Genomic DNA, 22,250 nt, shown 5'->3' on the forward strand with positions numbered 1-22,250 from the left:
ATTTCCAGCACTAACAGGCTGTTTTAAGATGATTATTCTGCTGCTCCCTTTTCCCTCTCAAAGCATCTTGGCTCAGCTGGAAAACACACAACTTGTCCCAGCTGTGTCCCATGGTACCAAACACCTCCTGAGCATCCAAACTCAACCCATGGGGAGGGAAGGGACTGAGGGGGCTTGTCCCCAGCCTCCAGGCATCACAGCTCAGCCCATCTCACAACCTGCTGGCAGTGGATAGAGTTGGACAGGCTCCAGAGTCAGCCTGAAAGCTTACAGCTACCAAACAACAGTAAAGTGGGATGACAAACTCAATCTCATTACAGCTCAGAGAAGGTTAAACAGGAGCCCTCTGGCCAGAATCACTTTAACTCCTACTGCCAGGCAGCCCTTCCCTGCACAGGTAAATGATTTAAAACCTGAGTTGTGTGGCTGATAACTCAAAGCTTAAGCATGTGCCTTATGTTAGGTGGCAGAGCTGTGTCACAGGCTGGAGCTGGGACAGATTTGAGGGGAAGCTTGCAAAGACTCATGGTTGGGTGAAGATTGTGCAGCATGTCATGCAAAGCAGAGAAACACATCTGCTGAGTGATGGAGATGGCCCTGTAACCTTAACACTTGCTCACCCCATGCTCAGCATCCCCACCAGCACTGGGAGAGCTCAGCAGCCATCAGCTCAAGCTGAGGAGGGACACCACAGAGCCAATGTTCCTAGAGCTGGGAGGGGAAACCATCCCTAATGATGCTCAGCTGCCTGTGGATTGCTGGGCTCAGGCTGCAGCTGCCCTGGGAGCCACAAGGTGATGGGTGGCTCAGGCAGCACACAAAGTGCTCACAGCTGCAGGCTGTTGGTGGGATGAAGCCCTGCAGGCTCCCAGCTGGGGCTGCTGGAGTCCCAGTGAGGTGGGAAACGCCCCAACGCCCCTGGCTCGGGGCCGGCACGCACGACACGGCATTTCACCGAAATAAGCCGCTTTTTGGGGTGTTTCTTGCCGGGTCCTGCCGCCCGGCCGCCCGCCGGGAACGCGCCTCACGGGAACGCGCATGCGGCGCGCTGCAAACCCACGTGTAAACACACACACACACACACACACACGGCTGCACAATGGCAGCCTGGGGGCACTGCCAGTGTGGGCAGCAGGGCCAGGGAGCTTCAGCTGCAGTCCTGGGGCCAGTGCTGGGCTCCCCAGCTGCAGAGGGCCAGGGAAGTGCTGCAGAGAGGCCAGCACAGGGCCAGCAAGATGCTCAGGGCACTGGAGCATGTTCCTGCTGAGGAAAGGCCGTGGGCCCTGGGGCTGGTCAGGCTGGACAAGAGGAGGCTGAGCTCAGGTGGAGTTTATCAGTGCCAATCAATGCCTGAAGGGCAAGTGTGGGGAGGGCAAGGCCAGTGTTTGGTGTGCTGTGCCCAGTGCCAGGACAAGGGGTAATGGGCAGGGGCTGGCACACAGGCAGTGCCCTGGCACAGGAGCAAGTCCTTTGGTGCTGAGGAGAAGGAGGCTTGGCCCAGGCTGCCCAGGGGTGTGGAGGCTCCTCAGGAGGTTCCCAACCCCACCTGGACACGTTCCTGTGCCCTGAGCCAGGGGAAGCTGCTTGAGCAGGCGCTGCAGCAGCTCTGCAGGACCCTTCCAAGCCGCCTCTACCACTCTGTACCACCGCCCCACACCCTCCCACCGCCGCAGGGGCTCGTACCTGTCCCTGGCCATCCCCTCACGCCTCCGGCCGCGCATCCTCCAGCTCCCGCCACCGCACGTGGCCCCGCACACGGATCCGCGCGTGTTCCGCGGGGGCGGGGCTTCACGGGACGTGGGCGTGGCTTTTTACCACGGGGCGTGGCTTCAGCGTGGGGGGCGTGGCTGTCGACATGGGGCGTGGATTCCCGAGGGGGCGTGGCCTGCTCGGGGGCGTGCCCTGAGCCGGGGGCGTGGCCTGCTCCGGGGCGTGCCCTGAGCCGGGGGCGTGGCCTGCGCCGGGGGCGTGGTCTGCGCCGGGGCGGGCCCGGCGGGCGCCGCGCGCTGACTCCGTGTCCGGGCGCCGCCGCCGCCGCTCCCGAGTAAACAGCGCGGCCGGGGCCGCTCCGCTCCGCTCCCGCCCGCTGCAGCCCCCGCCATGGCCGGCCGCGGGGCTTTCCCGCTCAGCCCGCTGCCCCCCGCCGCCGCCCCGCCGCCCCCGGGGCCCGGCGCCGCCATCCTGCGGGGCCCCAGCCCCGCTCCGGCCGCTGCCGCCGCCCCGGGCTATCGCGCCATGGGCCCGGCCGCCGCGCAGTACCAGGTGAGCGGCTCGGGGATGCGGGAGGTCGGCGCGGGACGGGACCCGGCGGGCAGCGGGGAGGCCGCGCGGGGGGTGGCGGGCGCGGGGCCGGCCGTTGGGGCCTTCCCGGGGCTGGCGGCGGGGCCGGGCCGCTTCCAGCCGCCGGAGCCGCCCCGCGCTGCCCCGGGCTTAGGGGCGCAGCCTCCTCCGCCGGCCCCGCTCGAGCCCCGCGGCTGCGCTGCTGCCGGGTGTCGGTTGGGACGCCTCCACGCGCTTCCTCTTCCCCTGCGCTCGCTCGCAGTGAACCAGCCCCGCCCGGGGAAGGCGACGGCAGCGGGGAGCCGGAGCGGAGGAAACGGCCGGGCTGGGCGCCCGGGGACGCTCCGCAGCCGTTGCCCGCAGCACGGAGCTGCCTTGAAACCTGTTTCTCTGCGTCTCTGGAGAGGTGGAGGGAAGCGCTGGGGCTGCTGAGGAGCCGGGGAACGAGCGAAGTAAAGCAGAGCAGGGAGCAGCCCTCCCAAAGCTGAATCCGTAGGGTTGGAAAAGACCTTTAAGATCGTCCAGTCCTCCAGCTTGAAGGTCTCCGAAGTCCATCCTGCTGCACGCCGAAGTTTCCAGCTCCTCCTTGCTCAGGAGTTGGTTTGGGGGGGTTAAAGCCCGGTTCTGCAGGGAGGGTTGGAATGGAGGAGCCTGGTTGTGCAACACGTTCCCATCCGGCGCTGCTCCCCTCCTCCGGGGCTGCTGCCGCCTTTGTGTGCCTTCAAACTTGACAGAGACGTGGAGCTGAGGCGATTGCCAGCACTTTAACACAAGATGAGGAAGCAAGTCCCCTCTGTTTAGCTTTCAGACCCCCTCAGGAAGGTGTCGGTGTTGCAAGGTGAGATGGTGTGGCCAGGGCAGGCTGAGCAAGGTTGGGATCCGAGATGCAAAACGCACCTGAGGAGCTGGAGCCTGCTGGAGCAGGCAGGAGCTGCTCTCTGTGCTGGCTGCTTGCTTTATCCCCTCTCCGTGGCTGTGGAGCCCCAGGGGCTTGGCTCTGGCTCTGAGCTGCATCTGGCTGGCAGCTGGGAGGGGAGAGGGATGTGATCTGGGTGTGATCCCCAGCGTCTGCCCTTTGTTTGCTAATTGCCAGGGTAGGGAGAGCAGCTCCTCCTCTCCCAGTAGCCAACCCCCTCTATCCTCACAGGGCTTCTGTGCTCCCTGATGCCTTGGCTTCATGAAGGACTTGGGGATGTGGGCAGGAGGAGACACAGCAGGCCTGGTGCTGGGCAGTGAGTGCCTCCCTGTGCTTAGGGGCCCTGTAATCACTGGCTAATTAAACATCTGCTCGTCCTTTGGCCACCCTTGCATGCCTGCTGCTTATTTCCTCGTGCCTCAAACAAGGAGTTGGAAGAGTCCCTTGGGGAGTTCCCTGTGGGAGCTGCTGTTCCCAGAGCAGGCAGGTGCTGTGCTCAGAGCAAAGAGAAGAAGAGGAGGGTTGTTGCTGCAGGAGGAGGGTGCTCAGCTGAGCTGGGCAGTGAGCAGAGACCCTGTGCTGTCCCAGCCCCCAGCAGCCAGGTTGAGTTCAGCATGAGGGAAACCTTGTTTTGTTTGTTCAGGTGGGAGGTTCAGGCTTGGCAGAGGTTTTATTGCCCAGTGAAGGGGTTGGTGGCGTGGCAGGGAGCAGGTTTGGCTCTGTGTGGTGGAGATGGGAGCATGCAGAGCCTGGCTCTGACCTCAAGGGTGGCAAGGAGCAGCATTCCTTAGGTGCCTCGTTCCAAAGGCTTGCATTGGTGCTTGCTGGTGAGAAGAAGCTGTGTTTCTGTGGGACAGGAGGGCTGCTGGGCTTCCAGCAACTCTGAAGGCAGCTCTCAGGGATCCCATCCCTGGGCAGGCAGCAGGGTGAAGGGATAAAGTCACTCGGCCAGGATGGAGGAGCTGGAGAAGTGGGCTGGGACAGAGCCAGGGGAAAGGTGGCCTGGGCATGTTGGAAAGGGTGCAGTGCAGCATGGGAGAGCATGGGAGAGCTCCACCTCATGTTGGGAGCAGAGGAAAACAGGGCTGGAGCTGCACCAGAGAGCTCTGCAGAAAGCTGCTGGGGGCTGGGTGACCTCACCCTTCCCCAGGGATGTGGTTTCCAAGACAGGTTTCATCACAGCCTGGGCCTGAGTTCTCTGAAGCAGATGAGAGCTCTCCTCTCAGAGCAAGAGGCAGGAAAGGCAACAACACACACCACAGCACCCTTTGCTTCTCCTGAGGGAGCGTGGCAGCCAAGTTCCAGGTGGACATCAGCTCCAGGACTTGCTGTTGAAGGCTTTCACTCATCTTCCTCCAGCATTCCCTGGGCAGTTTCACACCAGGCACCTCTCATCTGCCCTTCCCACGTGCCTCCAGGCTGCTGGAGTTCCTCTTTCAAGCAGGAACCCAACACCTTTGTTCCTTGTTCCTGCTTGTGTTAGTGCCCATGTTTGGGTTTGAATCCCTGAGCCAGACCACCAGGGGGTTCAGATACACAGGTCTGTCTGCACCCAAACACCTCCACTGGCACTTGAAACGTTGCCAGCACGTGTCCTGAATCTGCTGCCTGGCTTTGCCTGCTGCTTTGCCCTTCTCCCTTTGCTTCCCTGTTGCTCACCTAGGCTGTGGCTTTTAGGTGAGAGGTGATCTTGGCTCCTGGAGCTCCTCCTGAATCAAAACACAGAGGGTTGAGGTGGTTTAGGGGCTTGCTGGGAGCAGGCTGCTGCAGCATCTTGGTAACAACAGCACCTCAAAGGAACAGACCTCTGCCAGCACAAACCCAGGCCCTGCCTGGCACCTTCCCAAGAGAGATTTGCTCACAGATAAGACTGAACAAAGAGGGGGAAATCACTCCTTTGGGAGGCTGCTCCCATTCCTCCTGGAGCCCAGGCTTGAGCAGTGACTTTAGGCACAAGCCCAGCCTGGTGTGGAGCTCAGATCCTGTTTGAACAGGGATTTGCCCAAGTGGGAAGTGCTGCTGTGTGAGCACGTGGGGAGGACCTCAGAGGGAGAGCTTGGCATCCATCCAGGGCTGTGCTTGCAAAGGATACACCTGGGCTTTGCTCCCTGATCCTTGTGTGCACAGAGTTGGGTGCATGGGGGCTCTCACCCTGATCCTTGTGTGCACAGAGTTGGGTGCATGGGGGCTCTCACCCTTGTGTGCACAGAGTTGGGTGCATGGGGGCTCTCACCCTTGTGTGCACAGAGTTGGGTGCATGGGGGCTCTCACCCTGATCCTTGTGTGCACAGAGTTGGGTGCATGGGGGCTCTCACCCTGATCCTTGTGTGCACAGAGTTGGGTGCATGGGGGCTCTCACCCTGACCCTTGTGGGCACAGAGCTGGGTGCATGGGGGCTCTCACCCTGATCCTTGTGTGCACAGAGCTGGGTGCATGGGGGCTCTCACCCTTGTGTGCACAGAGTTGGGTGCATGGGGGCTCTCACCCTTGTGTGCACAGAGTTGGGTGCATGGGGGCTCTCACCCTGATCCTTGTGGGCACAGAGTTGGGTGCATGGGGGCTCTCACCCTTGTGTGCACAGAGTTGGGTGCATGGGGGCTCTCACCCTGATCCTTGTGTGCACAGAGTTGGGTGCATGGGGGCTCTCACCCTTGTGTGCACAGAGTTGGGTGCATGGGGGCTCTCACCCTTGTGTGCACAGAGTTGGGTGCATGGGGGCTCTCACCCTGATCCTTGTGGGCACAGAGCTGGGTGCATGGGGGCTCTCACCCTGACCCTTGTGTGCACAGAGTTGGGTGCATGGGGGCTCTCACCCTGACCCTTGTGTGCACAGAGTTGGGTGCATGGGGGCTCTCACCCTGATCCTTGGGGTGCACAGAGTTGGGTGCATGGGGGCTCTCACCCTTGTGTGCACAGAGTTGGGTGCATGGGGGCTCTCACCCTTGTGTGCACAGAGTTGGGTGCATGGGGGCTCTCACCCTTGTGTGCACAGAGTTGGGTGCATGGGGGCTCTCACCCTTGTGTGCACAGAGTTGGGTGCATGGGGGCTCTCACCCTTGTGTGCACAGAGTTGGGTGCATGGGGGCTCTCACCCTGATCCTTGTGTGCACAGAGTTGGGTGCATGGGGGCTCTCACCCTTGTGTGCACAGAGTTGGGTGCATGGGGGCTCTCACCCTGATCCTTGTGTGCACAGAGTTGGGTGCATGGGGGCTCTCACCCTGATCCTTGTGTGCACAGAGTTGGGTGCATGGGGGCTCTCACCCTGATCCTTGTGTGCACAGAGTTGGGTGCATGGGGGCTCTCACCCTGATCCTTGGGGTGCACAGAGTTGGGTGCATGGGGGCTCTCACCCTGATCCTTGTGTGCACAGAGTTGGGTGCATGGGGGCTCTCACCCTGATCCTTGTGTGCACAGAGTTGGGTGCATGGGGGCTCTCACCCTTGTGTGCACAGAGTTGGGTGCATGGGGGCTCTCACCCTTGTGTGCACAGAGTTGGGTGCATGGGGGCTCTCACCCTGATCCTTGTGTGCACAGAGTTGGGTGCATGGGGGCTCTCACCCTGATCCTTGTGTGCACAGAGTTGGGTGCATGGGGGCTCTCACCCTGACCCTTGTGTGCACAGAGTTGGGTGCATGGGGGCTCTCACCCTTGTGTGCACAGAGTTGGGTGCATGGGGGCTCTCACCCTTGTGTGCACAGAGTTGGGTGCATGGGGGCTCTCACCCTGATCCTTGTGGGCACAGAGTTGGGTGCATGGGGGCTCTCACCCTGATCCTTGTGTGCACAGAGTTGGGTGCATGGGGGCTCTCACCCTGATCCTTGGGGTGCACAGAGCAAAACAGATGAGCATGAGGAAGAGCCTTTCCCCCTTGTCAGGGAGATGCAGGGCAGAGCTGTGGGCTCAAGGAAGGTGAGGACAGGCTGTTCTCTGCTTTGCCTCCAGCCCAGCTTCTTGTGCATCCATCCTGCAGTTCCTTGCTCCCTTTGTTTCTCCCCCCAGCCTCTCATTTGTGGCCTGCTCCTTTCCTGGAGAAGGGGCCCTGGGCAGGCAGGGAGGTGCCACCATGCCAAGGAGCATCCCTGGAGCAGGCTCCCAGCCTGCTGTTTGGAAGCAGCTGCCTGTGAGCAGAGCTGCCCTGGGCTGAACCGCTGAGGCAGGGCCAGCCCCCTTCGCTCTTCTGCCTCGGGCAGGGAGCACAAACAAGCTGCTTTCTGTCCCTTTTCCAAAGCTGGCTCTCGGTGGGGAAGGCTGGATGAGCTCCAGGTCGTTCCTCAGAGCTGAGCTTGCAAGCTTTGCCCTTTGTGTGCCCCGCTGGCTGGGGCGGCGCCCCGAGGGAAGGGTGGGCAGAGGGACGGCAGTGAGCTGGGGAGGGGTGGGCAGAGGGACAGGAATGAGCTGAGGAAGGAAGGCTCTTTGCTTTCAGCTACCCTCCTAAAAACAGCCTGAGTTTTGTCTTGCATGCTGCCAATATCCAAAGGAGGGGGGGAAGAGGCAGGAGGGGAGGGGGCCTCAGCAGAGCCGCTGCTTGGACGCAGGCAGAGGCTGGTCCTGCTTTGCCAAGACACTTCTCTGGTAGCAATTAGCAGGAAACTGAAAGGGAAAAAGCATCCATGTGGAGGATTCTGCCTTCCCCTGTCCTGTGGGTCTGTGCTGGGCTGGAACTGCCTCTCTCTCAGCAGCTCAGCTGTGCCTGATGGCTCTCAGATGTTTGTGAAGTGTGACGGATCCATTGGGCCTCGAGCTCAACCTCTCCCTGCTGACACAATTGTCTCCTTGCAGCCTCCAAAGAGCAGATGGGAGCTGTCAGATGCTCCCTCAGATGATTTCAGGGTTGCCTCCAAGCAGGTTTCAGGGCTGGGTCAGAAATGTGACCCATGGGGTGGTAGGGGAGAGCTCAGGGTGTGGAGAGGGGGGAGATGTCCCAGCTGAAGGAGCATCACCATGTGTGGACAAGGCCTTGCCCTGTCATACCCTGTCCCAGAGGGAACCTCTTTGACTTTCAGACCACTTTCCCTCTGGCATTGCTCACCAAAAGCCTCCCCTGGGCAGCTGGCTCCTTGCAGGTGGCTCCTTGCAGCCTCAGCAGGACACAGCTTGTCTTAGGGCTCCTGAAGCTCTGATGTCTCAGTTGCCAGCTGCTGCTCCTGGCTTCTGTGTTCTGCACAAGCTCTTGCAGGTGAATCAGCAGCCTTATGGGAACACAGCTCTGCTGGAGCCACACAGTGGCTCAGTCCCTGTGCTGCCTCTCCCAGAGCAAAGAGAATCACTGACTGGGCTTGGGAGGCACCTTTAGAGCTCATCCAGTGCAACCCCTCTGCCACAGCAGGTCCCACTTAGCTCAGGTCCCACAGGAACTGCTGCAGGGGCTTGTTCCTCCCTCTGCCCTTGGTGACCCTCAGCAGGTTCCTCTGTGCCCAACTCTGCAGCTGGTTGAGATCTGGCTGCCTGGCAGCACAACCAGTGCTCCCAGTTTGGTGCCAGCAGGGCACTTGCTGAGAGTCCCTCTGTGCCCTCCCCCAGGTGCTGACCCAGACTGGCCCCAGACCCCATCCCTGTGCAACTCCACTGGCCACAGGCCTCCAGCTCCATCCTGTGCCACTCATCACCCCCCTCTGGGCTCTGTCATTCTTGCCTTGGGATTATTTGGAGGGAGAAATTGGCTCCAGCCTTGTAGCAAGGGCAGCTTGGCAAGCCCCAGGCTCTGGAGGTGCTGCTTCAAAGGCAGGCTGAGCAGAGGTGGAGATGGGATTTGGTTGTGTAACAGGCTCAGGGTGTGCTGTGGAGCTTCCACGTGCAGCACTAATCCTGAGCCCTGCTGCTGCTCCCTGCTCAGCTCCAACGGGGGTTTTAGGCTCTCCCAAGCACTTGCAGAGCCAGCAGGAGCACCTCAGGCTCTTGCTGTTGCATTTCCAGCCAGGAGGTGAGTGTGTTTTGGCTAAACCAAGGCTGTGGAGGACGGGCAGGCCGTGGGTCCTGTGCTCCCAGCTCTCCCCTGCCAGGGCCTGGCACTGAAATCCATGCCCATGTGCAAAGGAGCTGATGCTGTTGGCTGCCTGGGCTGCTTGGGGATAACCAGGTGGCTTCTTTAGCTCTCTTGGTGCTGTGGGGGATGTCCTGGCACAGCACTAATGTTGCTCTGCTGGCTTGGTGACTCCCTCAGCTTCACACCTTGGCAGCAGCAGAGCTGGAGGATCAAAGGATGCTGCCTGGCTCTTGGCTGGGCCCTGTGGAGCAGGCTGCAGCATGTCAGGGCTGCCAGTCAGTCCTGGGGGGATGTGGACTGTTGCTGGAGGCCCTGGGGTGCAGACCTGTAGCAGGGTGGGTGCCAGTGTGCCAGAGGGAGGATGCAGAGGGGCTGGGAGGACAGCTCTGCCTCAGAACCCCGTGCAGGGGTGGCTGGATGTTGTGTTGTGGCTTGTAACTGCTCTTTCTGGGTCGTTGGAGGGGAGAAGCTCTTGCCTCCATCCCCTGTGCCTGGCAGTTTGGCTTCCTGCCTGCTGGTCCTGCTCCCCTCCCAGGCTGTGCATGTGCACTTCCCAGGGAGGATCCCACAGCCCAGGCCCAGGCCTTTGTGGGCTCTCACCCTCGTGACAGGGCCTCGTGATGCTCCAGCCTGCTCATCTCCTGCTGCTGCCACTGGCTTCTGCTCCATGCTCCTGTGAGCCTGGGCTGCTGCTGCCACTGGCTTCTGCTCCATGCTCCTGTGAGCCTGGGCTTCCCTTGCTGCTGCCACTGGCTTCTGCTCCATGCTCCTGTGAGCCTGGGCTGCTGCTGCCACTGGCTTCTGCTCCATGCTCCTGTGAGCCTGGGCTGCTGCTGCCACTGGCTTCTGCTCCATGCTCCTGTGAGCCCGGGCTGCTGCTGCCACTGGCTTCTGCTCCATGCTCCTGTGAGCCTGGGCTGCTGCTGCCACTGGCTTCTGCTCCATGCTCCTGTGAGCCTGGGCTTCCCCTGCTGCTGCCACTGGCTTCTGCTCCATGCTCCTGTGAGCCTGGGCTTCCCTTGCTGCTGCCACTGGCTTCTGCTCCATGCTCCTTGCTGCTGCCACTGGCTTCTGCTCCATGCTCCTGTGAGCCTGGGCTTCCCCTGCTGCTGCCACTGGCTTCTGCTCCATGCTCCTGTGAGCCTGGGCTGCTGCTGCCACTGGCTTCTGCTCCATGCTCCTGTGAGCCTGGGCTGCTGCTGCCACTGGCTTCTGCTCCATGCTCCTGTGAGCCTGGGCTGCTGCTGCCACTGGCTTCTGCTCCATGCTCCTGTGAGCCTGGGCTGCTGCTGCCACTGGCTTCTGCTCCATGCTCCTGTGAGCCTGGGCTGCTGCTGCCACTGGCTTCTGCTCCATGCTCCTGTGAGCCTGGGCTGCTGCTGCCACTGGCTTCTGCTCCATGCTCCTGTGAGCCTGGGCTTCCCTTGCTGCTGCCACTGGCTTTGCTCAGCCCAGTCCTGCTTTCCAGCCACTTGCTGCAGCTTCCTGGGCTCCTGCTCTGTGCCTTGCCCACACCTCAGGGCTGGTGTCTGCTCAGCAAAGGTGACAGCCCTCCCAAGGCCACCTTTAACACTCACTCTCTGTGTCTCCCCTGGCAGAGGCCTGGCATGCCACCTGGCAGCAGGATGCCCATGGCAGGGCTGCAGGTGGGACCACCTGGAGCGCCCCCGTATGGAGCAGCCTCCCAGCTGAGGCCTGGCCTGCCCCAGGCCATGATGGACCCCTTCAGGAAGCGCCTGCTGACCCCCCAGGCACAGCCACCACTGCCCACCCAGAGGAGAGGGTAAGGGGCAGAGCTGGGATGGGCATCCACAGAGGGCTGGAGGGGGGCTTCAGGGCATAGCATGAGGGTGGGAGGGTGGGGAAGGGACTTTTAGAGCTGCTCATGCTCCAGCAGGTTGCCCTGGCTCAGGGGGCACAGGAATGTGTCCAGGGGGGAACCTCCTGAGGAGCCTCCACAGCCTCCCTGGGCAGCCTCAGCTCAGCACCAAAGGAGCTTTTCCTGTGCCAGGAGCACTGCCTGTGTGCCAGCCTGTGCCTGCTTCCACCTTGTCCTGGCACTGGGCACCACACAGTGGCCCCAGGCTCTGACACCCACCCTGTAGGGACTGAGCAGCGTTGCTGAGGTGCCCCTTCAGCCTTCTCCTCCCCAAACACCTTCAGGTCTCTCAGCCTCATGCTCCAGTGCCCTGAGCACCTTGGTGGCCCTGCACTGGCCTCTCTCCAGCAGTCCCCTGTCCCTCTGCAGCTGAGCAGCCCAGCACTGGCCCCAGGACTCCACATGAAGCCTCAGCACATGTGGCAGAGCAGAGAACCTCCCTTGAGCTGCTGCCCACGCTCTCACCCTGTGTCCCACAGCTCCCTGCCCTGGGGAGCTCTTGCCACGAGGGTGAGGGCAGAGGTCACAGAGCTTGCAGCTTCCCCAGGCTTTGCTCTCTGTGCCACTGCCCCCTGTGTCTGTGTGTGTGCCAGAGGCCCCAGCACTGGCTCCTCAGGGCCTTTCTCCTTCCTGGGGAGGGGTTTGTGCTGGCTCTGGGGGTGGCAGCTTGCAGACCTTGGGGCTGCTCCATCTGTGGGGCTTTGCCAGCAGCTCCTCCTTTGTTTCCAACACTGTTAATCCCTTTGCTGTGTTTCTGTTGGCCACGAGGGTTTCCTGATGCCTGTTTCTCAGGGCAGGGTCCTTTGGTGCTCACACACTGCATCCACGTGCTCTGGCTCCATGGCAGGGCTGGTTGGGGACAGCTCAGATGGCCCTGTGACCCCTCCACACACACTCACACAGCTTGTGTGTGTCCCTTGGGTGCTGGGGATGAAGGACAAGGGTGCAGCTTGGCCCAGAGCAGGGTGTCAGTGCCTTGGATGAGGCTGTGGCTGCGTTCCCAGGGGCTGGCTGTGTGGGATCAGCTGTGCTCAGCTGCTCAGGCATCCTCACTCCTGGCTGGCTGCACAGCAAGGCAGCAGGCTCTTCCAGCTGCTGATGGGGGGTGGCCAAAGAAGCAATTTCATCTGGCAAGAAAAGCTCAAAGGATTAGCTAAGGCTGCCCTCCCAGTGCCTGCCCCTGCTCCAGCAGCCCTGGGGAAGCCAGTGGACCTTGGACACCTCGTGATGCCTCTGACACTCATGTGGCTGAGAGAGGGGAGAAGAGCCCAGGGCTGTGTGGCCTGACAGGGTACTGCAAGCTCAGAGAGAGCTAAAATGGCTGTGAGCTGGGCTGCAGCCCTGCTGTGGCTCTGCAGGCCCCTCTGTCACAGGGTGGGTTTGCTTTAAGCTGCTTTCAAGTGAGCTCCTTGGAACTGAGCTTTGGTTTGTGGAGCTGGGTGAATGTGAGGGATACTTGCAGAGTCAGGAATGCTGTCCTGCAGGTGGGAACATGCTCTGCAAGCACCTTCTTGCTTGCTTGCAGCACCAAAGCAGAGCCAGGGACTGCATTCCCTTCCCTTGGCTGGATCTGCTTGCTGCTTTGCTTCCCAGCACTGACAGCTCATGCTCTCACAGCATTTCTTTGTTCCTCTCTTCCAAGTCTGTGTCCCAGAGAGCAGCCCCCAAAAGAGGATTTGTTCCTGGATGGGGCCACAGGAGCAGAGCTGCCGCCTGAGCAGCTTCCCCTGGGGCAGGCAGCACCCACAAGAGCTGCAGGAGGCTTTTTGTCTCCTCTTGTTGATTTCTGTGCCTGTCTCTGTGCTTTCCACAGGGTGAAAAGGAGGAAGATGGCAGACAAGGTCCTGCCACAGAGGGTGAGTTGGTGCTGTGGCACGTGGGGAAGGAGCTGAGCTGCCAGAGGCTGGGTCTCTGTGGGCAGAGTGGGGATCTCACTGGTTCACATCCTTGGCACAAACCAACCTGGAAGGTTTCCTCCTCCTCTGGGGTGGTGGCAGAGGTTTGGGGTGTGCACACCATGGACAAACAGGACTTTCAGAGACTCCAGGAGGAGCCTCAGCCTCTCCTGGGAGTCCCTCTTGACAATCCATTCCCTGCCTGTGACCTCCAGGCTGGCAGCTGGTGACAGGCTCCAAAGTGAGCTGTGCAGAGCAGCTCTGAGGTTTGGGGAGAGCTTGACAGGGCCAACTGACGCCACACTCATCCCTCAGTGGCTCTTTGGTCGTGCTGGGGCTGCTGTGGGGGTTTGAAACTCCATCCCAGTCCATGAGAGACTGGTTGCTTGTGTCTGGCAGATCAGAGAGCTGGTGCCAGAGTCCCAGGCCTACATGGATCTCCTGGCCTTCGAGCGCAAGCTGGACCAGACCATCGCCCGCAAGAGGATGGAGATCCAGGAGGCCATCAAGAAGCCTCTGACGGTGCGTGGGAGGGAGCTTGAGCAGCCCCTGAGGGTGCTGCCAGTCAGCCCCTGGCTCCAAGCATCCTTTGCATGTGCTTTGTGGCCCACAGCAAAAGAGGAAGCTGAGGATTTACATCTCCAACACTTTCACCCCGGCCAAAGAGGAAGGAGAGGGCGGGGAGCGCGTGGCCTCGTGGGAGCTGCGTGTGGAGGGCAAGCTGCTGGAGGATGTAAGGCTCCCCCTGCCAGCCTCAGTGGGCTTGGCAAAGCCCTTGAAGCTCCTGGAGTCCAAGGCCTGCTCTCACACTGCCAAGCCCACCATGGCCCTCAGCAGTGTGACTGTGTTCCCAACAGGGACCAAGTGGTGGTGTGAGGAGCGCTGGGCCTGTGTGCTGGGCTGGATTTGAGCCTGTGGGTGCTGGGAAGGATGAAGCCAAGTCTTTCTGCCTCTATTTTACAGCCCAGCAAACAGAAGAGGAAGTTCTCCTCCTTCTTCAAGAGCCTTGTCATTGAGCTGGACAAAGAGCTGTATGGACCTGACAACCACCTGGTGGAGGTGAGGCAGGAGGCTCCTGGCCACAGGCAGTAGCCAAAGAGTGATGGGGGGTGGTCCTGCTGCTGTCCCTGGGGGGGCTCAGCTCCCCTCAGCTTGTCCTGCTGCCAGCTGGGCTCCAGCAAAGTGCTTTTGGTTGCTGGGAAGCACTGCCAGAGCCTCCTTTGGGTGATGGCACTGCTGGCAAGGCTCCTGCCTGCTGGGCTCTTCCCCTCCCTCACAGAAGTGGGAGGCTGCAGTGAGGCTGTGGCTCTGAGGGACAGCCCTGGCTCCCACACAGCTCCAAAAGTCAGGCCCAAGTTGAGTGATGATGGTGCAGAAAGGCTCCTTGGTACCTCACAGGCCTGCTGCCTTGCTGGAAGGGCCTTGGGCAGATGAAGCACTGCCTGGGAGAGGGGGATCAGGGCTTCTGGGGGGCTCCTGCAGCCACCTCATGCTTTTTCCTCAGGAAATGTTTCTGTGGTGGGGATGAGCCCCTTTCACATGCAGGGTGGTCTGTGAGTGGTGCAGGATTGATCCCACATTGATCCCAGGAGCTGTTTGAGCCCTGGACACGAAGCTCTCCAAGCTGTGACTCCCCCAGCACATCCCCTGTTATCTGTGGCACTGGCTGAGCTCTCTGCCTCCCCTAGAGCAGCAGGGGAGCCTAGAGGGGTCTGTCCTGCTCCTGGAGCTGAGCAGTGTCCCTTTGGTGTCTCACAGTGGCACCGGCTGCCCACGACCCAGGAGACTGATGGCTTCCAGGTGAAACGCCCCGGTGATGTCAATGTCAAGTGCACCCTGCTGCTCATGCTGGACCACCAAGTAAGGGCTGCACAGGGCAGGGCCTGGCCTGGGGGAGGTGCAAAGGAGCACACAGAGCTCCAGGCACAGCCCCTGCAGTGGCACAAGGGTTGTGTGGGACACAAGGCACCAGCACCCCCCAACCCTGTGTCCCCACAGCCCCCACAGTATAAACTGGACCCTCGCCTGGCTCGGCTGCTGGGGGTGCACACCCAGACCCGGGCCAGCATCATGCAGGCACTGTGGCTCTACATCAAGCACAACAAGCTGCAGGACAGTCATGAGAAGGAATACATCAACTGCAACCGCTACTTCCGGCAGGTCAGCCCCAGGGGCTGGGAGCACAGCCCCCTCCTCCCCAGGAAAAGCATCCACCAGCCCCCTTTAGCACAGAAGCCCACAGTGCTGGGGGTGGAAGGGTCCTGCAGAGCTGCCCCAGCCCCTCCTACAGCCGGATCCCCTGGATCAGGGGGCACAGGAATGTGTTCAGGTGGGGTTGGGAACCTCCTGAGGAGCCTCCAAACCCTGTCTGGGCAGCCTGGGCCAGGGCTCCCTCAGCTCAGCAGCAAAGGAGCTTCTCCTCCTGTGCCAGTGGAACTCTTGGTGTTCAGTTTATTACCATTACCCTTTGTCCTGTCCTTTGTACCACACACCAATCACTGGCCCCGTCCTCTCACCACCAGCCCCTGAGGTGTATTGATCAGCATTGATAACAACACAGACAGGCCCCTTCCCCAGGCTCTAGCTTGCATCTCTCAGCTCCCCCACAACAAACCAGGGCTGGGCAAGTTCCCCTCCCTCCTCCCATGGCCATCCCTCCCATGCAGGGCCAGCAACCCTTCTGCTTTGCCCCCTCCCAGATCTTTAACTGCGTCCGCATGCGCTTCTCCGAGATCCCCATGAAGCTGGCGGGGCTGCTGCAGCACCCAGACCCCATCATCATCAACCACACCATCAGGTGGGGCTGGAGGGGGGGAGCTGTGGGTGCAGGGGCAGAGGTGCCACCCCATCAGGGTGCAGGGGCAGAGGTGCCACCCCATCAGGGTGCAGGGGCAGAGGTGCCTCCCCATCAGGGTGCAGAGGTGCCACCCCATCAGGGTGCAGGGGCAGAGGTGCCTCCCCATCAAGGTGCAAGAAGGGAGAGGGCTCCAGCCCAAAGCAGCGGTGAGGAGTCACTTGGGAGGGGAAGGATCAGCCAAATAACTCTGGGGGAGGTTTTGGGGGGCAGTCAGGGTGGTATCAGGGTGGAGGCTGAGCAGATGCACCCCCCAAACTCTTGGTTTCCCCCCCAGTGTGGACCCCAATGACCAGAAGAAGACAGCCTGCTATGACATCGATGTGGAGGTGGACGATCCCCTGAAAGCTCAGATGAGCAACTTCCTGGCTTCCACCACCAACCAGCAGGAGATTGCCTCCCTGGATGCCAAGGTGGGCTTGGTGGGCAGCTGTGTTGTGGGGGAGAAGGTCCCACAACCCCCTTTTCATCTCACCCTTTGACACATGCCCAGATTCACGAGACCATCGAGTCCATCAACCAGCTGAAGACGCAGCGCGATTTCATGCTGAGCTTCAGCAACAACCCCCAGGATTTCATCCAGGAGTGGATCAAATCCCAGAGGAGGGACCTCAAGGTAAAAGCTCCTGGTGCTGGCAGGAAGGGATGAGGCTGAAGGGATCCCTCCTTGGTGCTCAGCCTCTGTGTGTGTGTGTGTGTGTGTGTGTGTCCCCAACCCTGGCTTTTGCTCAGATCATAACAGATGTGATCGGGAACCCCGAGGAGGAGCGACGAGCTGAGTTCTACCAGCAGCCCTGGGCCCAGGAGGCTGTGGGCAGACACATCTTTGCCAAGGTGGGTCCCTGAGTCAGGATGGCAGCAGGGGAAGGGGGGAGGGTGGGTGGTCCCTGGGCTGCAGCCCCTCTCCTTGCCTGAGCACCTGCGTGTCCTCCAGGTGCAGCAGCGGCGGCAGGAACTGGAACAAGTGCTGGGGATCCGCCTCACCTAAGGGGCTGTGGGAGCTGCTCTTCCTCCTCCTCCTCCTCATCCTCCTCCCTCAGCCTCATGGTACTTCTGACTGGAATCAAAACACAGCACTTGCACACAAACCCTATGTGCCTGGAGGGCCTGGGAGCCCCCTGGCCTCCCCCCCCGGGCTCCCCTCAGGCAGAGCTCAGTGGAGGCTCCCCCACAACAGCCCTCTTATGCTTTTGCATCCTTTGCCTCTTCCCCAGCAGCCCTCCTTCCTCCTCCTCCTCCTTCCTCCTCCTCCTCTGGTCCCACAGCCCTCCTGGAGTTGCTGCCCAGCCCTCCCTGAGCCCAGCCCCTGAAGGGCAGCTTGTCCTGCCCCTATTGCAACCAAAGGCCCGTCCTTCCCTCCCCCAGCCCCTGGCCCAACCTTTTGCACTATTTCTTTGTTTATTTTGTTGAACAGGTTTTATATAAAAAAGAGAAAAAGGAAGAGAGAGGGGGGAAAAAAATAGTAGGAAGCATTTTGTACAGTTAATATATTGAGTTCCTCTCCTGCTGCACTCATGGCCTCCAGCCATGCAGTTGCTTCAGGGTGGGCTCACAAGGGCTGGCTCAGCCCAAGCTTCTTGTTTATAGCTAAGCAAGGTGTTTAGGGTGAAAGTTGTTGACAATCAGTTGATTACTCTCCCTCCCTCCCCCATTCCTTGACATCATTAACAACTCATCTTGTGAGCTCTGGGGAGGGGGAGAAGCTCTGTCCCTGGGGGCACTGAGGACAGCAGGGCAATGAGCCACAGCCGTGGGGGGGTGCAGGGAGAGAACTGGAGCTACTGGGGAAGAGGGGGAGCACGGTGCTGGGGCTGAAGGGATGGTGCCAGTCCCCCCTTGAAGTGCCTTAACCCCAGAGGCTCCTCGGGGCAGAGCAGCTGGGAGGGGAGAGGGGGCGTTTACATATTCCAGGGTGTATGGCTCAGGGGTACCTGCTCTGCCTCTCCTGTAACCTTTGGTTTTTTGGGTCTATTTTGGATATTTTCTAATAAAACCAGTTAGCAGCAGCTTCTTTGTGTGTGTGTGTGTGCTGGGGGGCTGCAGCCCCTCCCTTCCCCCAAATCATGTCCCAGGTGTGGCCAGGGCAGCACTTTATTGGAGGCAGCACAACCCGAGGAGAAGCCCCAGCCTCACCCTTACTTCCACAGCTTCTTGATGGACATGTTCTTCTCACTGTCCTTCTGCATCACCTGGGAAAGGAACAAACAATTTCCAGCCCACAGCCCTGCAAGTTGGGTACAAACAACCCCCCAAATCAGCCCAGCCCTGCACAGGGAGGGCAGCGTGACTCCATCACCTCTTCCACCTCATCACCAGTGTGGGGACAACCCTCTCTGACCCCACAGCTTGATTCCCTCAGAGCTGTGCAGGACACTTTGTGCCTCCCCAAAGTGGAGCTGGTGGTGGAGGAACTCCCCCCTTTCTCTGCCTCCTCCACAACACTCACCTTGGCTACAGCCATTTCAAAGTCTTCTTGCGTGACGTGCACCCGCCGCTCCCTCAGGGCGTACATGCCAGCTTCCGTGCACACCCCCTGCCAGGGAGATCAGGACACAGGGAGGTCAGAGGACAGAGGGAGAAGGGAGGGCAAGCCCAGGGGGGCACACACAGCCCCTGTGCCCCTCACCTTGACCTCAGCCCCCGAGGCGCCGGGCATGAGCTCCGCGATCTTGCGCAGGTTGATGCCGCGCGTCAGGTTCATCTTCCGCGAGTGGATCTTGAGGATGTCCAGGCGAGCCTGGAGGAGGAAGAGGAGGAGCAAAGAGAGCTGAAGGAATCACAGCCCCCTCCAGGGAAGAGCAGTGATAAAAGGAGAGAGGGTAACCCCAACCTACCTCCTCGTTGGGAGGGGGGAACTCGATCTTCCTGTCGATGCGGCCGGGGCGCAGCAGAGCCGAGTCCAGGATGTCGATGCGGTTGGTGGCCATGATCACCTGAGCGGGGAAGGGGAGAGGAGGGGACACAAGTGTCACCCTGCTGGCAGCACAGGGGCCTGCCTGGGGATGGCCACCTTCCCTACCTTGATGTTCTTGGTGGCCTCGAAGCCATCGAGCTGGTTGAGGAGCTCGAGCATGGTGCGCTGCACCTCGCTGTCCCCGCCGGAGCCGCCCTCCAGGCGCGACGAGCCGATGGAGTCGATCTCGTCCATGAAGATGATGGAGGGAGCGTGTTCCCGAGCCATGACGAACAGCTCCCGCACCATGCGGGCACCTGGGGGGCACAGAGGGGCAGGGCCTCACAGCCACAGCCCTGCAGCCTGCCCCTGACCCACCCAGCACCAGCTGCAGAGCTGCCCCAGCCCCTGCTCCAGCAGCTTCTCCTGGCTCAGGGGGCACAGGAACGTGTCCACCTCCTGAGGAGCCTCCACACCCTCCCTGGGCAGCCTGGGCCAGGGCTCCCTCAGCTCAGCACCAAAGGAGTTTGTCCTCCTGTGCCAGGGCACTGCCCCCCTCAGCTTTCCCTAGCCCAGGCCCCAGCAGGCAGCTCTCCCTGCCCTTACCTTCCCCGATGAACTTCTGCACCAGCTCGGAGCCCGACACGCGGATGAAGGTGCAGTCGGTGTGATGAGCCACAGCCCTGGCCAGCAAGGTCTTGCCTGTGCCTGGGGGGCCGTAGAGCAGCACCCCCTGAAACAGCCAAACACATCCCCCTCAGCACCCCTGCAACAGCCACACACCCCTGCAGCAGCCACACAGCCCCAGCCCAGCAGCACTTGCCTTGGGCTGGGCGATCCCCAGCGCCTCGAAGAGCTCGGGGTGCTTGACAGGCAGCTCAATCACTTCCTTGATCTCCTTGATCTGCTTGTCCAAACCTCCAATCATCTCATAAGTGGAATCTGGGACCTTCTCCACCATCATGAGGGACACCAGAGGGTCCACTTTGTTGGGCAGGATCTTGTGCAGGGTGTAGCTGTCGTTGCGAAGGGCCACGCGGCAGTTGGGGGTCACCTGGGGCGAAGCAGAGCGTGGGGAGGGGGCTCAGCACCCCTGGGGCAGGGTAAGGGGGGTGGCCAGGACCAGGCCTCATCACACTCACATCATTAATGTCGATGTTCTTGTCCACATCCACCACAAACTTCCCCTCTGGGTGCACCTGGAAGGCAGCAGTTGTGAGGCATTTCTCCCTCATGGCCACAGGAGAGGGAGAGGAGGCAGCCAGGGAGCTCAGGCACAGCCAAACACCCTCCAACCCCCTCCCCTCCAGCCTGGGGAAGCTTTGAGCCCAGGAGATCCTTTCCCTCTGGACAAAGAGCTCTCACATCACATCTTTTGGGTGTTCCATCCCCTCTTAGCTCATGCTCACACTCACTCCCAGCCCCGTGAGGGCAAAGGGAGGGTGTCAAGCCCCAGTTGGCTCAATCTGCCCCCAGGGCTGCTCAGCCTCATACCTTGACAAGCACTTTCTTCTTGTCCATGGCTCTCACCACCTCACCCACGTAGGAGCCCTGCTCCTGCAGCAGCTGCAGCTCCTCCCGCAGCAGGCGCACTGGGGAGAGGGAGATGTGCCCTCAGCCCCCTGCCACACAGCCCCAGGCAGGCCAGGAGCCAGCAGCCCAGCAGGCAGGAGCAGCCCCAGAGGCCTGAGAGAGGAAAAGGAGGAGAGTTGAGCCCTACCCTTTGCGTTCAGCTCGTTCCTCTGCGCTTGCAGGCGCCGCAGGTTCTGGCTCTTCTCGTTCACAATGAGCTGGGGAGAAGGAGGATAAAGCTCTGCTGAGTCCCACACAGCACTGGCAGCCAGGCAGGTGCCAGGATAGTGCCCTGGAGAGGGAGCAGCCCTTGCCAGCAGCAGGGGGCTGTGGGCTCACCTGCAGCTCCTCGATCTTGGACAGGTAGTACTGCCGCAGCCCAGTGCCGCCTTTGCCCTCATCCATCTCCATCTGGGACACAGCAGAGCTCAGCAGCGCCGACTTTTACCCTCAGGAGCTCCCCACTGCCCCCTGGAGCCCCCAAACCTGCCTGTTCTCCTCCAAACCCGCCCGTTCCCCTCAGCCCCAGAGCCCCCAAACCCGTCTGTTCCCCTCAGCCCCTAAACCCGCCCGTTCCCCTCAGCTCCGGAGCCCCCAAACCCGCCCGTTCCCCTCAGCCCCGGAGCCCCCAAACCCGCCCGTTCCCCTCAGCTCCGGAGCCCCCAAACCCGCCCGTTCCCCTCAGCTCCGGAGCCCCCAAACCCGCCCGTTCCCCTCAGCTCCGGAGCCCCCAAACCCGCCCGTTCCCCTCAGCTCCGGAGACCCCAAACCCGCCTGTTCCCCTCAGCTCCTGAGCCCCCAAACCTGCCCGTTCCCCTCAGCTCCGGAGCCCCCAAACCCGCCCGTTCCCCTCAGCCCCGGAGCCCCCAAACCTGCCCGTTCCCCTCAGCTCCGGAGACCCCAAACCCGCCCGTTCCCCTCAGCTCCGGAGCCCCCAAACCCGCCCGTTCCCCTCAGCTCCGGAGCCCCCAAACCCGCCCGTTCCCCTCAGCTCCGGAGCCCCCAAACCCGCCTGTTCCCCTCAGCTCCTGAGCCCCCAAACCTGCCCGTTCCCCTCAGCTCCGGAGCCCCCAAACCCGCCTGTTCCCCTCAGCCCCGGAGCCCCCAAACCCGCCTGTTCCCCTCAGCCCCGGAGCCCCCAAACCTGCCCGTTCCCCTCAGCCCCCAAACCTGCCCGTTCCCCTCAGCCCCCAAACCTGCCCGTTCCCCTCAGCTCCGGAGCCCCCAAACCCGCCCGTTCCCCTCAGCTCCGGAGCCTCCAAACCCACCTGTTCCCCTCAGCCCCCAAACCCGCCCGTTCCCCTCAGCTCCAGAGCCCCCAAACCCGCCTGTTCCCCTCAGCTCCGGAGACCCCAAACCCGCCCGTTCCCCTCAGCCCCCAAACCCGCCCGTTCCCCTCAGCCCCCAAACCCGCCTGTTCCCTCAGCCCCGGAGCCCCCAAACCCGCCTGTTCGCCTCAGGCACCCCCCGCGCTCCCCATTCCCCTCCCGCCGGCAGCTCCCGCGTCCCCGCGTTCCCTCGCAGCCCCTCACGAGCCTCCCCCGCTCCCCGTGGCGCCGAGTCACGGTGCCCGCCAGGCCCCGGCCGAGCACCGGCGGCAGCACGGCGCGTCCCGCGCAGCCCCGTGACGGCCGCTTCGGCCCCGCTCAGCCCCACCGCGGCCCGGCCCCGCCGTACCTGCTCGGGCCCGTCCACCGCCATCTTCTCCGCCGGCATCGGGCCCGGCTCCGCCGCCGCCGCTAGAGATGGCGGCCGCGCCGCTTCCGCCGCCGGCGCATGCGCAGCCACGGCCCGGCCGCCACGTTGGTGCGGTCAAACGGGATGGCGCCGCGCCGTAAGGGCCCGGAGGAGCGAGGCCGGGCCGCGAACGGGCCTCCGAGGGAGCTCCTTTCCGTCCCCTTCCCCCTCCTCCCGCCCGGCGGCGGCGGGGCGGGCGGCGGCGGGGCGGGCGGCGGCCATGGCGCCGCTCTCAAGATG

General features: G+C 61.9%; 2 protein-coding genes and 1 long non-coding RNA gene across 3 annotated transcripts; 2 read left to right on the top strand and 1 right to left on the bottom strand.

The window, feature by feature from the left end:
• Positions 1-1,992: 1,992 nt before the first annotated feature.
• Positions 1,993-17,814, top strand: LOC133628451 (SWI/SNF-related matrix-associated actin-dependent regulator of chromatin subfamily D member 2). Its single transcript, XM_062016611.1, has 13 exons — positions 1,993-2,262; positions 10,779-10,963; positions 12,873-12,915; positions 13,354-13,476; positions 13,568-13,687; positions 13,918-14,013; positions 14,713-14,814; positions 14,953-15,114; positions 15,654-15,751; positions 16,086-16,221; positions 16,302-16,424; positions 16,541-16,642; positions 16,743-17,814. The coding sequence occupies exons 1-13, from the start codon at positions 2,101-2,103 to the stop codon at positions 16,794-16,796; spliced, it is 1,506 nt and encodes a 501-aa protein (XP_061872595.1). The 5' UTR covers positions 1,993-2,100; the 3' UTR covers positions 16,797-17,814.
• LOC133628452 (uncharacterized) lies at positions 2,389-3,582 on the top strand. Its single transcript, XR_009820692.1, has 2 exons — positions 2,389-3,118; positions 3,428-3,582. It is a non-coding gene; the product is annotated as an uncharacterized LOC133628452 (long non-coding RNA).
• Positions 17,281-22,197, bottom strand: LOC104563039 (26S proteasome regulatory subunit 8). The gene is made up of 12 exons (XM_062016612.1): positions 21,951-22,197; positions 20,613-20,684; positions 20,422-20,491; positions 20,196-20,293; positions 19,844-19,900; positions 19,525-19,755; positions 19,308-19,434; positions 18,828-19,018; positions 18,643-18,741; positions 18,435-18,545; positions 18,255-18,341; positions 17,281-17,997 (listed from the first exon to the last, which is right to left on the bottom strand). The coding sequence occupies exons 1-12, from the start codon at positions 21,987-21,989 to the stop codon at positions 17,944-17,946; spliced, it is 1,236 nt and encodes a 411-aa protein (XP_061872596.1). The 5' UTR covers positions 21,990-22,197; the 3' UTR covers positions 17,281-17,943.
• Positions 22,198-22,250: the final 53 nt, after the last annotated feature.

This window comes from Colius striatus, chromosome W (assembly GCF_028858725.1).
Source record: "Colius striatus isolate bColStr4 chromosome W, bColStr4.1.hap1, whole genome shotgun sequence".
Lineage (NCBI taxonomy): Eukaryota > Metazoa > Chordata > Aves > Coliiformes > Coliidae > Colius > Colius striatus.